Source organism: Lynx canadensis, chromosome C2 (assembly GCF_007474595.2).
Source record: "Lynx canadensis isolate LIC74 chromosome C2, mLynCan4.pri.v2, whole genome shotgun sequence".
Taxonomy (NCBI): Eukaryota; Metazoa; Chordata; class Mammalia; order Carnivora; family Felidae; genus Lynx; species Lynx canadensis.
This window is the reverse complement of record NC_044311.2, coordinates 155,430,915-155,448,986: the sequence shown is the minus strand read 5'-3', so window position 1 is coordinate 155,448,986 and position 18,072 is coordinate 155,430,915. Positions and strand designations below refer to the sequence as shown.

General features: G+C 54.5%; 1 protein-coding gene across 1 annotated transcript in view; it reads right to left on the bottom strand.

Moving 5' to 3' along the window:
- Positions 1 to 18,072, bottom strand: part of SLC37A1 (solute carrier family 37 member 1) — a 61,804-nt gene that overhangs the window by 34,330 nt on the left and 9,402 nt on the right. Inside the window, exons 3-8 of the mRNA XM_030328980.1 lie at positions 12,788 to 12,869; positions 7,979 to 8,111; positions 7,201 to 7,279; positions 3,824 to 3,959; positions 2,517 to 2,593; positions 1,307 to 1,473 (exon numbers count right to left, since the gene is read on the bottom strand). Coding sequence (XP_030184840.1) covers positions 1,307 to 1,473; positions 2,517 to 2,593; positions 3,824 to 3,959; positions 7,201 to 7,279; positions 7,979 to 8,111; positions 12,788 to 12,869 — 674 coding nt within the window. The remainder of the gene's footprint in view (positions 1 to 1,306; positions 1,474 to 2,516; positions 2,594 to 3,823; positions 3,960 to 7,200; positions 7,280 to 7,978; positions 8,112 to 12,787; positions 12,870 to 18,072) is intronic.

Below are 18,072 nucleotides of genomic sequence, written 5' to 3'. Positions count from 1 at the left end.
TGGCCACGTGGACACGTTGCAAATAGTGTCCTCGGCCCCGGAGGAGGGGGAAGAGGGGGTGAGCCGCAGCCACCCCTCCCCGCGCCCGCCCGCGGTGCACCCCAGGCCTCAGCGGACCACGGCCTCGCTCTCACTGACGAGGCTGGCCTGGAGCCTCACACCCGCACAGCTGATGATAGTCACTTTAAGACGGAAAGGTTACCTTTAGCAGCAAGAAACAAGAAGTGAGAAGCTGGGTCAAACAGACCTCAACGTCCCGGGTGACGAAGCCGGCAGCCCGAACTCAGAGCTGAAGTGACAATGAATGCCCGGCACGGAGGGCGTAGCCGGGCTCCTGAGGGTCCCTACCTGGGAGTCAACAGTGGGGAGCTGTGCTGCACCATATGGTTTTGTTTTCCCTGAAGCCAAATCAAAGAAGTAAATGCCAAACGTGACCCCTCAGAACAGCTCGTGGGACGGGGACGCCTCGACACCCGACACTTTCGGCAGCTTCTCTCCCACTGGAGGTACTGCCAGGACTCCCTGTCCCTGCCGGATCTCTACTTTGAAAACTGATTTCAAATTCAATTAAGTCAGAAGCGTGGTATTGAGTCTAGAATGGGGCAAAGAATTTGAGTTTCTGGTAGAACACTCTTCACCTGATTAGGACATCCGGTCTTGGGTTGTGCCATGACTTGGTGACACTGTCTAAGGTAGATCTTATCAGAAGACAGACAAGCCGGCGAGGTACCAGTCTGAGTCGGCAAGATAGGTGAGCAGGTGCGGCTACGCGGGCTGGGCGCTGCACCCCGGCAGGTGAGCAGCGTGGCACGCCTCGGGCAGACGTGACGTTGCCGGCACCGGGCCAGCCACGCGCACCTTGCGCCGCGGGGCAGGAGGGCAGGTTGGGATGGGAGGAATCTCAACATCAGTTACTCCAGAAATCAGGAGACCACAGAAAACCCGGCCAGACCTGAAGACAGAAGGCTGCCTGGCAAGGGGAGAGCCAGGGCGACCACGGGCTCGCGCTGGGCCAACACAGCCCGTTCTCTTTTTTTTTTTTTTTTTTCCAACGTTTTTTATTTATTTATTTTTGGGACAGAGAGAGACAGAGCATGAACGGGGGAGGGGCAGAGAGAGAGAGGGAGACACAGAATCGGAAGCAGGCTCCAGGCTCGGGGCTCGAACCCACGGACCGCGAGATCGTGACCTGGCTGAAGTCGGACGCTTAACCGACTGCGCCACCCAGGCGCCCCCAGCCCGTTCTCTTAACAACTCGCCCCGCGAGGCCCTCCCGGGGCGCCATCTCCAAGGCCGGGGTACTTACGTTCGATGAGAAAGAGAAAGCACACAATCCCCATCGCTGCCACAATGGCCCCGGGCACGATGAAGGACAGGCCCCAGCACGTGGACACCCAGTAGCCGGCAATCAAGGACCCCAAAATGTTGCCCACGGACGTGTGGGAGTTCCAGACCCCCATAATCAAACCTCGCCTGCAACACAACAAAACACAAGACGGCCAATGATGTCGAGAAGCTTCAGTGGACCAGCAGGTGGAGGACAGACGGTGCCTACGACGGGTGCGAGGAAACATGGAAATCAACCGGCAGCGCGGATGCCGCTCCCGCAAGGTTGTCTGGCGGGACACGCGTCAGGCCGTGGCACTGCTCGCCCCTCTCAGAGCTTTGCTATTCTGTGCTTACGAAGAGGAAAGAAGCCTTTCCCTGACCTTCTTGGAAGGCCCCACATTACATTTGTGGCTCTGTAACTGAAATACCATCATCTGGGGCACCCGGGGGGCTCCGTCGGTTGAGCGTCTGACTCTGGATTTGGGCTCAGGTCGTGATCCCACGGCTCAGGAGTTGGAGCCCCACATCCGGCTCTGGGCTGACGGCTCGGAGCCTGCTTGGGATTCTCCCTCTCGCCCTCTCTCTGCCCCTCCCCCACTCATGCTGTCTCTGTCTCTCAAAACTAAAAATAAACTTTAAAAACAAATACGATCGTTTGAGGAGATACCCCATTAGCAAAAGTTCACGTCGAGGACCCCACCGGCTGAAGGATCGAACCCGGGCTCACGGCGGTGGGTTCTGGCCCTGCTTCCCTGCTTTCCCTGCGGCTCCCAGCGCTGTGTGCTCTCAGGCCTGGCCACACCGTGCGCCATGCAGAAATCACGGACTGTGGGCCCATCGCCAAACACCGAGTGCAGCTCAGGACCTGTCACCCTTCCAGGTGCCTTCCTTTCTCGGGACGATATACTTATTGCTTCACAAGACCCGGGGCCGGGCCCTAAGCTCCGTGTTTCTGCCAGGCTCGCGGGTGACCAGCTGCGCAGAACGACACGCTCCCCCAGCCCGCGACAGGGACAAAGGCCCACCTGAATCTCAGAACCCCAGAGTGTCAATCATCTTTGAGAGAGCAGGCTAGCAAAAGCGGCTTTTTCTGCAGCGGATCTAAAGAATAACTAAAAATGACATGGTCTGGTTTGCGTCAGAATCTTAAAAAATAAATGGTGCTGAAAGCGGGTGCCCTTTCTCACCTTCCTTTTCCGAACCAGTTGCCGAGGCAGGTGACGACACTGGGCCAGCCGGTGGTCTGCACCAGTCCGTTGATGATCTGTGACAGGGGCAAAGGAGGGCTGACGGCAGGCGGGAAAGCGCACGCAGCCGTCTTCAGGCCAGGCTCACAGGTGCTCGCTTCCCCGGTTCTTTGCAAGTCTGGGCGCACAGCGGGGACTCCCACAGCAGCAAGGCAGCAAAACCCTCCTTGATGGGAGCCTCAACAGCCACAGATGTGTTTTCAGCTACACACACACACACACACACACACACACACACACACACACACGCATGGAAATCATAGATAAGTGCTTTCACTTCTGTGGCCTGAGCCTCTGAGAGGAGAACGGGCTGGACGCAGAGCTCGGGGAAGCGTTTCTCCACGTTTCAACAGCGCCCGGGCTGACGCTCTCAGAAGGTTCAAGAAGCGCGAGCAGGTCTGCTTTAGTCTCCGGGGCATCCAGGGTCAAGGGCACGACAGGAGCTGCCCTCCTTTGCCCCCTACAACGTCCCTGGGCCAGTCCGGCTTGCCTTCCCTCAAGGAACAAGCTGGGACTCTGGGAAGCTCTTTTCCTTCCTTCTAATTTTTTATTTTACTATAAAGTGTGAATCGCTGTTGTCATTAAAACAGCCAAACTTGTTCAAGTCCAAAGGCAACAGCTGAAAAGCAAATTCCGGACAGTTGGCTTTGATGATTTGATGACACCCTCAGGCTCTGGAGAGCCTCAGAGGCTGGGCATGAGTATTTTCCTCATTTCTCACTTGTGGTTGATGTTTATCCAGGGCGGGGCAGGGCGGGGGCAGTGGCAGACCAGGACAGATGGGCCGGCAGGAAGGGCAGAGCCCACGGCCTGGCTCTACTCCCCTTGGAGCACCGTGAGGCTCTCTCCTCTCTGCCCTGCTGACCACCCGCAACGCCGACCTCCCGCCAGCAGCTCCAGAATGCTCCCTCCCTCCCACCCCTGCCACCCTGTGTCCCTCCATCGAGACAGGTCAAACGGGCCACAGGACACAAAGTCTCCCAAACTCGGGCGGCAGGGCTCCCAGGCTCCCTGCCTCAGTGCCCAGCGGGGGGCTCGGAGGGGGAGGATTTAAGAGGCAGGTCCCAGGACTAAGGGAGGCCTCACAGCTACTGCAAGGACAGAGCTTCCTGTGCCAGCACCGACCCCAACGGCAGACAGGACACCGTGCACCCCCACCCCCAGGCAGCCTTCTCTCGTGGCAGAAAGGCCCAGCCCGATTCATCACGGAAACCCCATCCGTGGGGAGCCGCGGACCCAGACCTCACCTGAGTTACCACGTAGAAGCCGAAACTGTGGATGTTGTAGAAATACCCTAATCCAAACAGGGCGGTAAAAGCACCACTGGCCAGCATCCCAGAAGTCAGGTAATACCGAATGGGCAGGCGTTCCCCTATTATGCCACTGAGGACGGAGAAGAAAGAAGCGAACATGAGAAAACAAACACACCCACAACGTGAAGGGTCCGGATCTTTCCGGATGTTTTCACGCTGTTCTCCGAGCTTTCAGAACTCCGATGCGCTACAGTTTCCAGGAAGATTTCATCACAGCTGTCTCCGGTGGAGCACTTATTAACCAGAAATTGGCAATTGGCAACATCTCTTAGGACTTTATTTCTAGTAAAAGCCACTAACCGTCAACTAATAAACCTCAAACACTATGACTTGCCTGTGACGGTTGCCAATTAAAACAACCAAAATCTCGTCCTGCTAGTTAAACGCGTTTTTCTGTAAACAGCATCCAGTAACTGTGCATAGTGTTCAAACACCTGGAAGGGCAGATGTAGGCGTGTCATGAAAGGGATCAGTTGTGGCCTCGGTTAGTCGCTCGCCCCCGAGCTGTCACTGAGCCCCCTGCGTTAACACGCCGGGCTGGAGGGGCTCTGCCAGCTGCCTTCCTGCTGGCACCACCGTGACCTGGTTTGAAGACAGACAGCCTGGAGCGTGAGGTCGGGGACAGGGGGTGACATGCTCCTTTCCACCGGCAATGTGGCTCAAAATGAGCAGCTGCCTGGAGAGCTCCTTCCCAGAGCCGTCTGGTGCTCCGGTGGGGTCGTTGTGGGTGAAGGGCCCGGGGCAGGGTGGCCTCTCACCGCCTTAGGGGAAGGGCCACCAAGGAGCAACGTGACAGTGTCACTTGTTCAGTGCACAAAACCCAGAATAATCCCAGGTAACTGGGAGGCTTTTGCAGCCATGAGAAACCACGGGTCACATTTTCTTCCACGTGTCCATTAAGGGATTCGGATAAACAAGAAACTTAATGGAGAGTGACCCCTACCTGCCCGTGAACAATGCTCTGGGAACCATCTCTACGATTCTTTCATCTCAAGAACCAACACACTAGAAAACCTGTCCTTCTGGAGTCCCCAAATAAAGCCAATCTACCTAACACCTCACCGGTGACTGAGGCAAATGACTAAGGCAGAGGAAGTAACTTAAAATTAGAAACAGGGGTGCCTGAGTGGCTCAGTCCGTTGAGTGTCAGACTTCAGCTCAGGTCAGTGATCTCACAGTTTGTGGGTTTGAGCCCCGTGTCAAGCTCTGTGCTGACAGCTCGGAGCCTGGAGCCTGCTTCGATTCTGTGTCTCCCTCTCTCTCTGCCCCTCGCCTGCTCACACTCTTGTCTCTCTCTCTCTCTCTCTCTCTCGAAAATAAATCAGCATAAAAAAATTTAAAAAAAAATTAGAAACAACATTCAGGTCAGATTTTAAGCTGGGGAGAAACCGGTCACAAACGCAAGAGCGTTCTAGAGCTAAGCAAGTTCTCTGCTTCAACCCGCTGGCTTCAGAGGAGAGATGTGTCTCGGAGGGGCTGGTTGACCTGCCTGGGCGTCACAGGACAGAGCTAGTGCCGTCGGCCAGGGCTGACACATGTTCCCCAGTCTTGCTATATGACACTGGGCCCAAATTTAGTCTCTGCTTCCAAGTCGTTTAAGAAAAGGCCTGAGGGAACGGACACCATTCCACATGACATCCGATTCATACCGGGACCGAAGGCCAGGGCGCACCTGCTGGGAAGGTCTGGGCTGATGGAGGCGCCCCCGTATGCGGTTCACGCGACATACAAACGATCCATTTCCTGAGCCACGTGCCGCAGTGTCACTAAAGGGCCATCCAAAGAAGCAGTGTATGCCTTTGTTACAGCCACGAGTCTACTCTGGATTCTACACGAGGCAGAGTTTTGTTAATAAACCCTCATTGGCGAGTTTCATGACACGTTATCTTTGCTGATACATAAGCAACAGTAAGACCCTCTTATTTAAAGCCTTCTTAACCTCAACCCTCTTGACCCGTGGGGTCGGGTCACTCTTTGTGCCGTAGCATGCTCAGCGGCCCTGGTCTCTGCCCACTAGATGCCAAGCACCCCTTGTCCGGTTGTGACACCAACCTTGTTTCCAGATCCTGCTAAGTGTTGCCTGGGGGACAATATCACGCTAAGCTGAGAACTGCATTTAAATACTGTTTTCTAGTAACTGGGAAAAACACAGTCCAACCTTTGGGCTTTTTCTTTTTTTTTCTTTTTTCTTTTTTTTAAGCTTTATTTATTTTTGAGAGAGAGAAAGAGAGAGACAGAGCATGAGCAGGGGAGGGGAACACACCACAGGCTTCCGTATCCAACCTTACACATTCGTTCATTCAAACCCGTTCTGCAGGGCTATGCGAATGAAACACAGAGGGGCCGTCCACTCCACCAACAGAAAGTGCCTGACCGGGCACCACCCCCACCCTGCGCTGGGGTCCAGGGGCAGGTCTGGATGGTGCCACACTCTGGGTGGATATCACAGGGAAGCTAACCGCTCACAGGTGTCCCCACGATGCTCAAAGCTCTGAAGATCACTGGGTCTCTGAACAAAAGCCCCTTGAGCTGAAGGCCTTTAGTCCCTATAATTTTTTTTTTTAAACCCGGCTGGACTGACACGATACCAGTTTTTAATCAGCCGATCACATATCCTGTTACCCACAGAACACTTCCACCTTCCTGGGTCGATGCAGGACGGGGTGAGAATCACATGTGACCGACACCGGGAACACTCCACGGGCCGGGCTCTGCTCTGCGCATTCTACACGGATTAGCTCATCCTCTCCTGCCACGATCCGGGGAGTTAACCACTGTTGTGCCCATTTCGCAGAGGGGAAACTGAGGCCCAAAGAGGGGCCGCACTGAGTCGGATTTATTCCCAGCTGCGTGTCTCTGGGGTCCGTGCCCCAACCACAGGGAGGACGGTGAGGTGCTGTTTGGGGCGAGCTGGGCAGCCGGGGGGACGTGCCCGGCACACACCCTAAACTGCTGTGACTCTAGTGACCTGGGTCGTGTGAACAGATGGTGGCCCCAGGGACAGAGGAGAGGATCACTCTGCGCACGATCCCCGGGAGCTACCAGCACCCTGTTCCCGGCGACCACCCCACGGCAGGGCTAACGGTGCCTCCGAAGGCCCGGGGCCCTGAGAGCCGTCCCCGGACGGCCCGCCCCGAGCAGCACAACATCCGGGGCGTCTACACGCACCGCTTGGCGGTCTCGTGTTGATCAGCCCTGCAGCACACTTTACCCTCCTCTCTGAGAAGAGCCGGGGCGGTAAGCAACCCGCAGACATGTCCTGCAGCGAACGGACGAGAACGACGAGCATCTTGAGAAGCAGGCAGACCTACCTCAGGTACATGCCGATGGCGTATGCGCACAGGAACGAGTAGTCCAGGGCCCCGAGCAGCTGCTGGTAGTTGTCCTGGTCTACACAGGGTGAAAATCAGCAGGAAACAGTGAGTATGGCCTACTTCCACTAAATACAAGTCTGTGTTCTGGGGCCGGGTGATAAAGTGCACATGCCTGCTGTCTACGCTGGGGCAGCAGACGCAGAAGGAGAAAGGGACGGTTTTGAACACAGAAAGTGTGGCAGGACATCCGGTTGGCTTCTGGACAAAGGGAAAGAAAGTTGCCACATTCTCAAATAATCACTAACTAGACGTCATCTGGATTAGAGAAAATCCCCACTGTGCATGGGGAGCATGTGGTTTTTTGTTCATTTTGCCTCCCGAGTTAATCTGGCTTTTCTGCAGCGGCCCCGGGCCAGCCCCCGCCCCACACCTCTGGGGGCTCCCTCTCCTGTCCGGCACGGTCCCCGCTCGGCAGAGCCTGGCTCTCAGCCCCGACAGATGCAAAGTACAAGTCCTCTTGAGCAGATTTCCCCAGAAAGAGGCTCTCCCGGGCGTCAGCAGGTGCCGCGGGCACAGTAGCTGCGGGAGGAGGCGAGCGGGTGACAGGACAGAGCTGTCCCCGGACAGGCAGTCACGTCCGGGAACATCGTTAGTGCCGCCCACATCGGTGAGGCTGCCTGGCGCTTTCGGCCCCGGCTGTCCAGCCACGCGAGAGGCCGCAGGACGGCGCGCGTCAGGATCGGGATGCGCAGGGGTGGACAGACGGAGAACTCACCAAACGGGGCCCAGCTGCAGTCAGTCTCGTTGTCTGGTGGCTGGTGGCGGGGGGTGTCACTGGCCCTCCGGCTCCGGCTGCTAAATTCGACGTCCCCCTCGTTCAGTGCGGCACAGTACCTGTGGAGCTCACCCTGGGACATCAGCGGAGACAGAGGGCGCGCTCAGGCCAGGTTCAGGGGCTCGCGGCATTGGAGCAGCCGCCCCCTCCTTTCGGTCTTCCCAGGGCAACCACGCTCTGGGGGAGCGAGGCCCCCGCCGGGGCGGTCTGTCTGCAGGACCCACCGAACGCCTGCGGTGACCGGGGCTGCTCGGGCCTCCGCCGCTCCCAGCCCCGAACTCACACACAGCCAACACGGGCCTGTGACGGTCGGGCGGCGGAGACGACCACGCAGCTGAGAGCCGCCTGCTGCCAGCCCGGCACCGCCTGCCGCACTGCGAACACGGCCTCATCGTGCCAGATTTACACCCGAGTAAATGCCCCGCGAAGCCGGAGAGCAAGGCACAGGTCCAAGCAAAGAGGAGGATGAACCTCCCATCAGAAGAAGCCTGACGTGAGGAGCGCAAAGGGCAGGCTCGGTCAGTCACTGGAGGACAGAACCTAGCCCCAGGTGGCAGCGGTGACGCTCACTCACCAGCAGGAGGGCCGCGAAGGGGGCGGGGCACGCGGGGCCTGGAGCGGGAGCTGGAAGGGGCCAGACAGACCCTAACCTGGGGATCGTTGGAGCTTGTGCATATTTGCCAGGCTAGACGCTTCAGATCTGCGCGCGTTACCGTGTGCAGATCACGTGCCACAGTAAGACAACAGCACAGCTGGGGCACAGGGCCACCGACCCACCAAGTTGTCCGCGGAGCCGGCACGCGGGCCAGGGGCAGAGGAGCGTAAGGCTCGGGAGCCCTCTGGCTGACAGGTGCAGGGGCCTGAGGAAGTCGCTCCCACCCGCCTCAGTGTGCCCGCCTGCAGACAGGGCCGGCCCCCCTCAGCCGCAGAACTCAGCGGGACCGGTGATGCTGTTCCGGGGCATGGACGCACCAGGGAGGGCCGGAGGAGCGGGCACCGGGGCTGTGTGCAGGGCACAGGGGACGCGGGGTGCTCCTTACAAGAGGACGTCCCCTTCCAGAAAAGGGCCCGTCTTGCTACGGGGGAACCTCCACCTGGCTACCAGTCTGCCTTTCAGCCCCACAGTCCATGTCTCCCCTCCCCAAGCGCCCCTGCCGCCTGCTGTGCATTTTCCGGGTTTTTCTGCTCCCAGGGGCTCAGATGACGTAATCCCCCAGATGTGAGTGAGGGCAGAGAGGAGGCAACCACAAGGGCAGGGAGTGGCCCTTAGTGGCAGCAGGGCCCCAAGCGGCGTTCTTCACGGAGCCGCAGCGTGAAGGCAGGGGTCTGGGGCTCACGAGGAAAGCTGGCCCCAGAAAGAACAGCGGCCACACGTCCTGCCCACCGCCTCCTTCCCTGGCGCCCGTCTCCTCCAGAGCGAGTCACCAAAGAGGCTCCTGCGACCGGCTGCCCTTGCCAGGGCTGTGGTCAGCCTGGGCTGGACGCCTCCTGGTTTTGCACGGACACACGCCACCGAGGCCTGGCAGGGCACATGGGACTCAGCCACTCTGTGGTCCCGTGGCTTGTCGTCAGCACTGGGCGTTCTGCTAGCACTCAAACCTCGCCCTAAAAGTTCTCCGCGGGCTCCGCTTTACAAACTCAGTCGAGTCTTTGCAAGACGGCTTTCCTCTCACCCTCCCGGGGCCGGAGGCCGGCTGCGCTGGCCTGGATCTCGGAGTCCCCCTGGCCTGCACACAGCAGGCGGCCCTTCCCCATTCCCCCGGGTTCATACTTGGCTCCTCCTCTCCCCGCAGAAGTCACCCTTCCCTGGGCCAGACCCCGTGCCTCACCGCCCTCGCTGTGCATCCGTCGCCGAGAGAGCCGCAGGCAGGCCGGGCGCCGACCCGCCTGCCGAGACGGGACGAGGGAAGCGGGGCTTCCACATCCCCTGGGACCAAGAAAGATGAGGAAGGATCCCCTCTTGTGTCATAAACAAGCAGAAAAGGGTTTCATCTTGGTTGTCCTGTGATGAGGGGGCCTCTGAGCGGGGACTCTGGTGCCACGGGGCTGGCCTCCCGCTTCTCCCCTGGACTCTCAGAGGGCACAGCGACTTCGCCAAGGCAGGGCGCCCCCCACTCACTCCAGCCTCCGGCGGCCGCGCGGAGCCCTTCCCCAGCCCGCACCCTTCCCACCGGAACCGCGATCTCCACCCTCCGGGCGGCCGAAGGGCTGCAGGAGAGCCAGCAAAGACTTCACACTGGTCCCGAGGATGCTTGTTTCTATCGCCACGTGCTGGCTGTCAGCCACCAGCTTTATTCCCACACCCGGTGTGTGAGGGAAAGTTAAGGATGAATTAGACCAAGAGGATCTGATCAGAAAAACCCTCAGCAGGGGAACGGGTTCATACCCTGGTGTGACAGCGACGGGGGGGCTAGTCCTTGGCCCTTGCCAATTTTTACGCGAATGTTTCCACAGGTAACAAAATTAATGGACGTGTGACACCAGGCGGTCATTAAAAGCCAAGCAATCAGGAGACTACGTGGCCTGGAGGCTCCAGGTACACGACCCTCCAGGTTATTTACCACTGCCCACGTGCCACACGGCGGGACAGCAACAAACTACACAGCAAGTGCCATGGGGATTGGAAGGTGGGGGCGGGGGCGGGAGGGGCTGGTGTCCGCAGGATGGGGGGACACGGCAAGCAGCCACGATAACAGCCACGGAGCCACAAGGCGGGTGGGGGTGGGGAGGGGCAGGCAGGGGTGGGGTGCGGGTGCTCTCTGTCCCGTCTGCAGATGCACCTCCAGCCCTGGCCCCTCCCCCAGTCCCCCTACCAGTGGGCAACAAGAGGGAACCACGCGGGATCAGCGGGCAGCATGGCCTTTCCGAGGCACCGACGTTCTACACGCGCTCACATCCACGCAGACTTAGGCACACATATCTGTACGTGGACGCACATTTACTGAAGACTGTTGTTTAAGCCTCAACTTGAGCCACGAGCCTCATACACTCATTCATCCCAACTGTGGGGGGGGGGGGGGTGGGCACCTCCTGGGTTCTCAGGTCTGCCCTGAGAGGCTTGCGTGCGAGGCTGCGGACGTACTCAGGTACTCCACACCCTGCGGGCCCGCGGCACAGAGGCCGAGAGCAGAGACCCTGCGGAATTTGCTGGAGCTGCGCCACCCTGCACGAGGGGACTGGGCTCCCGAGCCCCCAGGCCTGCTGCGAGGACTGTCAAACGATGAACAGGGCACCCTGCCCTGCCACGGGGCTCAGCAGGCGCCCTGACGGATGCAGTACTCACATAGGAGTTGATGGGACACCGCCTCATCAGTAAGCCCCAAGCTCCCGGCGGGGAAGCTGGGAGGGTGCCCCACAACAATGCTACACCCCTTCCTGGCTGAACGGGTTTCACAAGGGGCCCCTTGTGATAGCGCATCGAATCCAAGTGTCCTGTCCCACCACGGAGGTCCTGTGGCGGCCGGCGCCCCCTCCTGTGTCCTCGCACGGAGCCTCTGCCCCCTAGGCGGGGCTTGCCGGTGAGAGCCCACCCTCCCTACTCTAGGCGTTTGCCCCCCACCCAAGGTCAATGCTGAACCCCCAGCAGCAACTTCAGCCCCACGGCGCTCACCGGGACCCCTCCAATGGCCTCTTCCATTCTTAGAACTTGCCTTTCCTTGAGCCGTATGTGCGCTTCCCTAACAAGGAAGACAAGGAGTGAGTGGTAGCATTGAAATGCAGTGGCGGGTCCTTGGTATGATTTTAGAGTCCCTGGTTGGGTGCATCACATCCCACCATCTCTTGTCCCCCCGCAGTCATTCAAACTTGGTATATCAAAAACTCCAGTGACGTGAAGGGCACGGTAGATTCCTGCTAACTGGGGGTCAAGGACGAACTATAGGATCCCTCGAGTAGATGGATGCTGTTTAACTAACACCCACTGGGCGTTACTGGAGAGCAGGGAACACAAAACTGTCCACAGAACGATGGCCGTGTTCGGCATTTCCTGTTCCGCTGGCCTGAAGGCCTCTGGGCGGGAAGGGAGGAAGCGTGGCTACAAAGGTCAGAATCACAGTGCCCGATCTGTGTCCCTGCCCAGAACCAGAGGGTGAGGGGTCAGGTAATCAAGTTCTGACTAAGCGATCTTTGGCAACAAACAATTTCCTGTTCCTTCTACAACCAAGAGTCAAAAGCCTTGACAGACTATAGGCAAAAATGATGTCGTTCCTGTGAGGGTAAGAAAATTATCTCGCTCCTTCCCCAGTTTAAACTGGCTATTACGTAGGACTGTCTACTTGAATCTTCTCTTCTTGAAGTCTAGTTAAGTGCCCTGCTGAGCGTCACCTGGTGCTCACCCCTCACTCAAACAGAAGCTCGTGGCTCTAAGAATAGCGGGGCCACCACGGCCAGGCTCAGGATCGGAGCACAGTGACGGGAGAAGCACCTTGGGGAACGATTTCAGATGAGAGGTGTCTGGAGGGAAAAATTCACGCAGGACAGAATAAATACTTAACGAAGCTTTAGAAATCTGCAACCGTCGACTAATGCGGCACCTCCGAAGTTACAAACCCTAAAAACACTTCGAAGACGTTCATTTCAGAAAAGAGAAACCAAGGAGGATAACTTGCTCCTAAACCGTCTGTTTCCTCCACTTGCCTCACCACCACCCCCCACCCCCTCCCTCGCTCCCAAACCCGTTCCTAAAGTAACAAGTTCCTCACGGAAATTATAGGCAGGACATGAAACGGGGTGCTTTTTAGGATTTCTTACCTTCACTATGCTGATAGGCTTTCGGGATAAGTGGAAACTGGCATACAGCAAAAATGTCAAAACAAAAATGAAGGCTCTGTACCTGAAACACAGAACAGAGGTGGGGGGTGACGTAAAATGATAGAAGATGCGTTAAGAGTGCACTGTGTTTCCCTTGCCTCCGGAGACACAGCTAGAAAATGAAGTTACTGCCTGTGCTCTCTTCTGGGATTTTGATGGTTCGGGTCTCATATTTAGTTTTGAGTTTCTTTTCGTGTCTGGCGTAAGAAAGCGGTCCGGTTCCATTCTTCTGCATGTCACTGTCCAGTTTTCCCAGCACCATCGGTTGAAGACACCGTCTTTTTCCCATTGCATATTCTTGCCTCCTTTGTTGAAGATTAATCGACCACACGTTACGATCGTGGATTTATTTCTGGGTTTTCTACTCTGTTCTACTGACCTATGTGTCTATTGTTGTGCCGGTACCGCACTACTTTGATTACTACAGCTCTGTAGTATCTCTTGAAATCTGGGATTATGACGCCTCCAGTTTTTTCAAGAGTGCTTGGGTTATTCGGGGTCTTTCGCGGTTCCATACACATTTTAGGAGTGCTTGCTCTAGGGCTGAGAAAAGTCCTCTTGGTATCTGATAGGGTTTGCGTGGAGTCTATAGATTGCTTTGGGTAGTACAGACGTTTTAACAATGTTTGTTTTTCCAATGCATGAGCGTGGAATGGCTTTCCATTTCTTTGCACCCTTTTGACTTTCTTTTGTCAATGTTTCATAGTTTTCAGGATACAGGTGTTTCACCTCTTTGGTTAAGTTTATTCCTCAACATTTTGTTGGTTTTGGTACAACTGTAAACAGATTTGTTTTCCCAATTTCAGTTTCTGCTCCTTCATTATTAGTGTATGGAAATGCACCAGGGGCACCTGGGTGGTTCAGTCGGTTAAGTGTCCAATTCTTGATTTTGGTTCAGGTTGTGATCCCAGGGTCATGGGACGGAGCGCCACGTTGGGCTCTGCGCTGAGTGTGGAGCTTACTTGGGATTCTCTCTCTCTCCCCTCCTCTGCTCTGCCCCCTCCCCACCTCACGCTCTTTCTCTCTCAAACTAAAAATAAATAAAATGCTCTAATTATGCTAAAAAAAAAAAAAAAAAAAGAGAAATGCAACAGTTTTCTGTAAATTGATTTTGTATCCTATGACCTTACTGAGTTCATTTATAAGTTCTAGTAGATTTTTGGTGGAGTCTTTCGGGTTTTCTATATATTCTATCACGTCACCTGTAAATAGCGAGAGTTTTGTTTCTTCCTTACCAACCTGGATGCCTTTTATTTCCTTTTGTTGTTGGGTTACTGAAGCTAGGGCTTCCAGTACTACGTTGAACAACAGTGGTGAGAGCAGACATCCCTGTCTTGTTCCTGACCTTGGGGGAAAAGCTCTGTTTTTCCCTACTGAATATGAGGTTAGCTGTGGGTTTTTCATATATGGTCTTTATGATGTTGAGGTACGTTCCCTTTAGACCTACTCTGTTGAGGGTTTTTATCATGAATGGATGTTATACTTTGTCAAATGCTTTTTGAAAGCATTTTGACATGCTTTGAAATGATCTTATGGTTTTCATACTTCCTCTCATTGATGTAAGGTATCGTGCTGATTGTTTTGCGAACACTGAACTACACCTGCATCCCAGGAATAAATCCCCTTGATCATGGCATACGATTTTTTTGATTTATTGTTGGATTTGGTTTGATAATATTTTGTTAAGGTCTTTCACATCTATATTCATGAGAGATACTGGCCTGAGGAGATAAAAATCCTTAAAGAGAGGGGTGCCTGGGTGGCTCAGTCAGTTAAGTGTCCAACTTTGGCTCAGGTCATGATCTCACGGTTTGTGCACTTGAGCCCTGTGTTGGGCCTTTATTGGCAGTGTGGAGCCTACTTGGGATTCTAGCTCTCTCCTCTCTCTCTGCCCCTACTCCAGTCCTGTTTTCTCTCTCTCAAAATAAATAAACTTAAAAAAACCCCTGAAGAGAGCATAGGCAGTAATTGCTCTAACATCGGTTATAGCAACATCTTTCTAGATGTGTCTCCCGAGGCAAAAGAAATAAAAGCAAAAATAAACTCCTGGGACTACATCAAAATAAAAAGCTTCTGCACAGTAAAGGAAACAATCAAGAAAATGAAAAGGCAACCTACCGAATGGGAGAAGATATTTGCAAATGACATATCTGATAAAGGGTTAGTATCCAAATATATGAAGAACTGTTACAACTCAACACCCCAAAAATGAATAACTCAACTTAAAAATGGGCAGAAGACATGAACCGACACTTCTCCAAAGAAGGCACCCAGATGGCCAACAGACACATGAAAAGAGGCTCAGCATCACTCACCATCAGGAAAATGCAAATCAAAGCTACCCTGTGATATCCCTTCACACCTGTCAGAATGGCTACAATCAACAACACGAGAAACAACAGGTGTTGGTGAGAATGCGGAGAAAGGGGAACCCGGGTGCACTGTTGGTGGGAACGCAAACTGGTGCAGCCACTCTAGGGAACAGTATGGCGGTTCCTTCCGAAGTTAAAAATAGAACTACCCTATGACCCAGGAATCACAATACTGAGTATTTACCTCCCAAATACAAAAACACGAATTCAGGGGAATATGTGCACCCCTATGTTTATAGCAGCATCATCTACAGTAGCCAAATTATGGAAACAGCCCAAGTGTCCACCAACTGATGAATGGATAAGGTAGATGTGGTATACATATACACTGGAATATTACTCAACCATAAAAAAGTGAAATCTTGCCACTCGCTTGCAGTGACATGAGCGGAACTAGAGAGTATAACGTAAGTGAAGTAAGTCAGTCAGAGAAAGACAAATATTATACGGTTTCACTCACATGTGGAATTTAAGAAACCAAACAAATGAATAAAGGAAAAGGAAAAAGAGAGAGAGTCAAACCAAGAAACAGACTCTTAACTATAGAGACTGATGGTCACCAGAGGGGAGGTGGGTGGGGGCAAGCGTGAGTAGGTGATGGAGATTAAGGAGGGCACTTATCAGGATGAAAATAAGTAAGTAAATAAATAAATACATACATACTAAAACACTGTAACTGTATTGTATTTTAATGTACTTAATGTGTTCTAATTTTGTAATGTTTTTATTTTATTTTTTGAAAGAGAGGGACAGAGCACGAGCAGAGAAGGGGCAGAGGGAGAGGGAGACATAGAATCTGAAGCAGGCTCAGGCTCCGAGCTGTCAGCACAGAGCCCAACGCGGGGCTCCGACTCACAAACCGCGAGATCATCGGCTGAGCTGAGTCGGACGCTTAACCAACTGAGCCACCGGGCGCCCCTGTACCGGATGCATTTTAAATCGTCTTATGCTGTATATTGTTCACTCAGTCCTATCTCGTTATTAATCCTGTATGCAGGATGGCCATAATATTACATTTAAAAAATCTGCCACTTTTAGGGGCGCCTGGGTGGCGCAGTCGGTTAAGCGTCCGACTTCAGCCAGGTCACGATCTCGCGGTCCGGGAGTTCGAGCCCCGCGTCGGGCTCTGGGCTGACGGCTCGGAGCCTGGAGCCTGTTTCCGATTCTGTGTCTCCCTCTCTCTCTGCCCCTCCCCCGTTCATGCTCTGTCTCTCTCTGTCCCAAAAATAAATAAACGTTGAAAAAAAAAATAATAAAATCTGCCACTTTTGTCCAAATCGAAGCTATTTAAATATTCGTTAAAAAAAAATGACTACAAAGAGAAACCTGAGACGCGGACCATGAACAGAGTCCATAAAGTAGACAGAAAGAAACCGTCATCTAGTCTGTAACAGAATTAACTGCAAATTTCTTGTAAGCCTACTATCCTGGGTGTTTCAGATCCTGTTTATTTTCTTACTTTTTTGTTTCTGTGCAACTCGGTAGAAGGACACAAGAAATGCAGGAATATAAATATCTCAGGCACCTCCACGAGAAAGTCAGCGACGCGGACATGCGACGATCAAGGCCGATGACGTAGGAAACCCTGGCCTAAAGCCTTGCTGCTCTTCTCGGCTTATACGGAAAGCAAACCGAGAGTAAGACTGAAATGAATCTGAATCAGAGACTCAAGAAAAGATAGTTGTGTAAGAAGATAAAAGTTTTTCCAGCTTTAGAGTTTGAACCACTTTCTAGAAAAGTATTTCTCAGAGAGGGAGACAGGTGAGCAGGAAGAGTATTCGGCAAGAGATGAGAGCAGGGGCCTCTACCTGCTCTCAGGTAGAGGCAGGCCCCTCGTTTCGGGAGGCGCAGCCCCAAGCCCTGAAGAACCTGCCTGTTTCTGGTCTGAAAAGGCCAGTGGGTTTCCAAAAGAGTGTCCACTTTGGCGGGTAGTGACTTCCAGTGGAGGCACGGGTGACAGAAGGGGGCAAGTCGGGGCTCCACCTCCACAGGGACCCGGACCTGCCCCCACCTGGGCACAGGGCTCCCTTCTCCAGTCTCCACAAGGAGTACGAACACCAGTCTGGGACTGAGTCAGCTCCAGCACCTGCCGGACCAGAGTCTGAGAGAAGCATCTGGAGCCTTCGAGGATGCTATATAACACCGGTTCACGAGTGTGTTATCAGCCAGGAGAAATCCGAATTCCATCGTCATTCCGCTCAGGAATTTGACAGAGTGGCTTTTGGGTTCACGCTCTCTACTCTCCACCCAGACATAAACGGAATATTCTACTTACAAACACTTGATTTTTATTAAATACATTGACACGTTTATTCAATAGAGTCAAAAAACCCAGACATAAAGAGCTCCTCGGTTCGTCCAGATAACATCCGAAGGGCCCGGGGGCCCTACCCTACCCTGCATTCCTGGATGGTGCAGTCCGTCCAGGTCATTGGGACTTAGTGGACAACCCGGGCCTCCACCCTCCACCTCGAGGCTGCTGTCCTCCCTCCCTGGGCCTCCAACTTCACTCCCCGGGCCGCTGCCTCCTTCCCTAACTGGCAGTTCTACAGTGGGCACTCACCAGCGCAGGGCCTGGTGGGTGAAGGTCGTTCCCCTGACTGCCCCTCACTGGGGGACGCCCCCTGAGTACAGGGGCCGCAGAGGAGAGCTGTACGTGCTTCCAGACCAATCTGAATTTTCCGTGATGCATCAGCGTCTTTGGGGAGGGGACGTGCCGAGGGGCCGGCAGGGTTCTCTGAGAGAAGCTGTCCCGAAGTCAGGGCGAAGGGTGAACATACACGGCAAACTGGAGTTTTCTTGGGAGATGGAAACCGTGTCTCCCAAAAAGGAAAGCCGCATCTTTGATTCAGC